The sequence below is a fragment of the Gossypium hirsutum genome, chromosome D02 (assembly GCF_007990345.1).
Source record: "Gossypium hirsutum isolate 1008001.06 chromosome D02, Gossypium_hirsutum_v2.1, whole genome shotgun sequence".
Taxonomy (NCBI): domain Eukaryota; kingdom Viridiplantae; phylum Streptophyta; class Magnoliopsida; order Malvales; family Malvaceae; genus Gossypium; species Gossypium hirsutum.
In genome coordinates, this window is record NC_053438.1 from 48,329,762 (window position 1) to 48,332,187 (window position 2,426).

Consider the following 2,426-nt stretch of genomic DNA (forward strand, 5'->3'; position numbering starts at 1 on the left):
CAGCACAACACATTCTGAGTTCAATCTTTAATAATATTTTAATATCTATTATGCACCTGATCTATACGTCAAAATAACAATAAGGCGGATAGGTTGTGTTTCACAAATTACTTAATGTGTCATGTCATTCTATGAAGAGGAGTTAACAAACAATTGACTAAAATATAACAAATCATTGATGTTTATGATTATTATGTAACTTTTAAAACTTGAGTTACTAAAAAGTATTTTTAAACAAAGTTAGGTACTGTAGTTGGTGTAGTTTACCTTGTTTCTATTGTTTAATTAATAGCATATAAATTATTGATAAGCAAAAGAGGCACACTTGTACGGTAGAGTCGACCATTTCAAACCATCTAAATATTTTCAGAAACTTAGATCCAAATAATATTTTTCCCCTAAATTTTTACCCAAAATAATTCCGTATTGAAACAAAAAAATGGGAATTTTATGCAAGGTAGTTGATATGCTGCTGTTGGTGGCGTTTATGGTGATGCTTGTAGCCGGACCTTTAATCGATGCGCAGCTGGTTTTGCCGGAGGCCACTTTCCCGGAGGTGCTCGTCCGTTTGAAGCAGCAATATGCGGAGGAGTACCAAGATTATTTGATGGTGGAGAAGCCTCATTTCTTCGTGGCCTTGGTCTGGTTGGAGCTTATTTTCCAGTGGCCTCTTGTTTTGCTTAACATTTATGGGATTTTGGCATCCAAGCATTGGTTCCACACCACTTGTCTCATCTATGGTGCCTCTGTTATTACTGCCATGGTAAAATAAAAGCTTCCTTTATATTTCAACCTTTTTTTCTATGATGGGGGATTCTAAATTTTAATGCTTTAATAGTATTTTTTTTATTAAACATGGTTTAATCTTATTAATTATTCTACTTTGAACCCATAAGGGATTTCTATATATAAAAAGGGCCAGTGGTTAATTAACAGTTTGTTAATTCTTTATCTGAAAGTGAAACTATGTAGGATTTGGTCTTTGTTTCTAATGAATATGTGTTTGATTAGTACTTTGAATGTTTTATTGTTGGAGATGAAGTAGTGCATAGAAAAAATAGTTGTTATAATTTGAAAGGGTGTATAATTGAAACTTGTTTATCAACATTTTCTTTCTGCAAGTGACTTTTTTCCCCTTTCCCCTTTTAAAGAATGTAAAGAAATGGAGATTCTTACCAAATTGCTGCTTTGAACTTTTATTGTTTATCACTATTTCATTACATAAGCAACCCCAATCCCTCAATCCAACCTAAAGGGATTTTAATTTTAAATGATAAATAATGTTGGTTTTCCAATTCCAAGAAAAGGATTTTAGGCTTAACATGATCAGATGTTAGCACAATTTTGTCACTCTTTATTATGAGTTTGTAGCTTAATATATTTCAAAAAGCTATTATGTCACTCCTCAAATATTGTTTTGTTAATTTTGTGTGAAATTCAGACTGCTTTATTAGGGGAGCTGATGGGATCCCAGAAGGCATCAGATAAATTGTTGACAGTGTACTCTCCTTTCATGGGACTCGGTGTTTTAGCCTTCCTGCGAGGGCTGGTTCCAAACTCAGGCAAGGCTCAGACCATTGGCAAAAGACCTGCAATGGCTAGGGAGAAAAGGGCTTGAGCCTTGAAGTTGAGTTTACAAAACACATCTTTTAGACATTCTTGTAACCCTCTTATGTCATATGTTTAGAACGTTGTTTGTTTCATTTGTATGATTATTTGCTGCAAGTTTAGTACCAAATGCATTGCCTGGTACTGTTTGTCGAGGTGATTGTTTTAGAACCCTTTTTTGCTTGGATCAAAATGAAATGCTATCTGATTGATCTTTGTTTATTAATTGTGTCATGGATCTTATCTTAAAAGATACAAGTGGAGGGTAATTGATGATCAAACAGCCATGCACCTCCTGGTTTTTAGGCGGATGTTCAGCTGGTATCTTATTAACAAAGGACAATATAGCCACGCACGATTTGGCTATATTCATTGGCAAAATAAGGTAAGATCTGGTCAAGTGAGACTGCATGCATTACCTCTTTCTTTGCATTATGGCTGCTTTTCTTTCTCTGCCTCTCTTTCTTAATGATTTATGTATAGAGAGAGGAAGTCTAAGAAATGGCCAATTATGGGTTTGTTCAACCTGTAAATTTTCATGCATTTGTGAAACTGTATTTTGAGGTGGTTTCCATAAAACTGGGTTCAATTTTAGGCCAGTTTATGATGATTTGCCCTTGTTTTGCTCTCGGTTCTTTACCTTTTGAATATTTATTTTACTTTAAGATGGTGAAAGAACTCTTCTTCCGCAATGTAGGAGTCAATGACCTATTCCCTTCATCGATTTTTCTTGGCTAATTTTTGCTTCAGTCAGCACCCTTTTTCACTCCCCAAAGCCACTGCTCCTACATGGTTCTAAGGAGGGTTTTGGCTGTTCC

At 35.0% G+C, this 2,426-nt stretch overlaps 1 protein-coding gene across 1 annotated transcript; it reads left to right on the forward strand.

Moving 5' to 3' along the window:
* Nucleotides 1–232: 232 nt before the first annotated feature.
* Nucleotides 233–1,830, forward strand: LOC107936739 (uncharacterized). Its single transcript, XM_016869502.2, has 2 exons — nucleotides 233–763; nucleotides 1,442–1,830. Exons 1-2 carry the CDS (start codon nucleotides 440–442, stop codon nucleotides 1,616–1,618), a joined length of 501 nt encoding a protein of 166 aa, XP_016724991.1. The 5' UTR covers nucleotides 233–439; the 3' UTR covers nucleotides 1,619–1,830.
* Nucleotides 1,831–2,426: the final 596 nt, after the last annotated feature.

What these genes read in the sequence shown, in the direction of transcription:
- LOC107936739 (XM_016869502.2), top strand. Translation starts at nt 440, where the DNA reads ATGGGAATTTTATGCAAGGTAGTTGATATGCTGCTGTTGGTGGCGTTT. An exon ending in CCTCTGTTATTACTGCCATG is followed by an intron (nt 764 to 1,441) that starts GTAAAATAAAAG and finishes TGTGAAATTCAG; the next exon opens with ACTGCTTTATTAGGGGAGCT.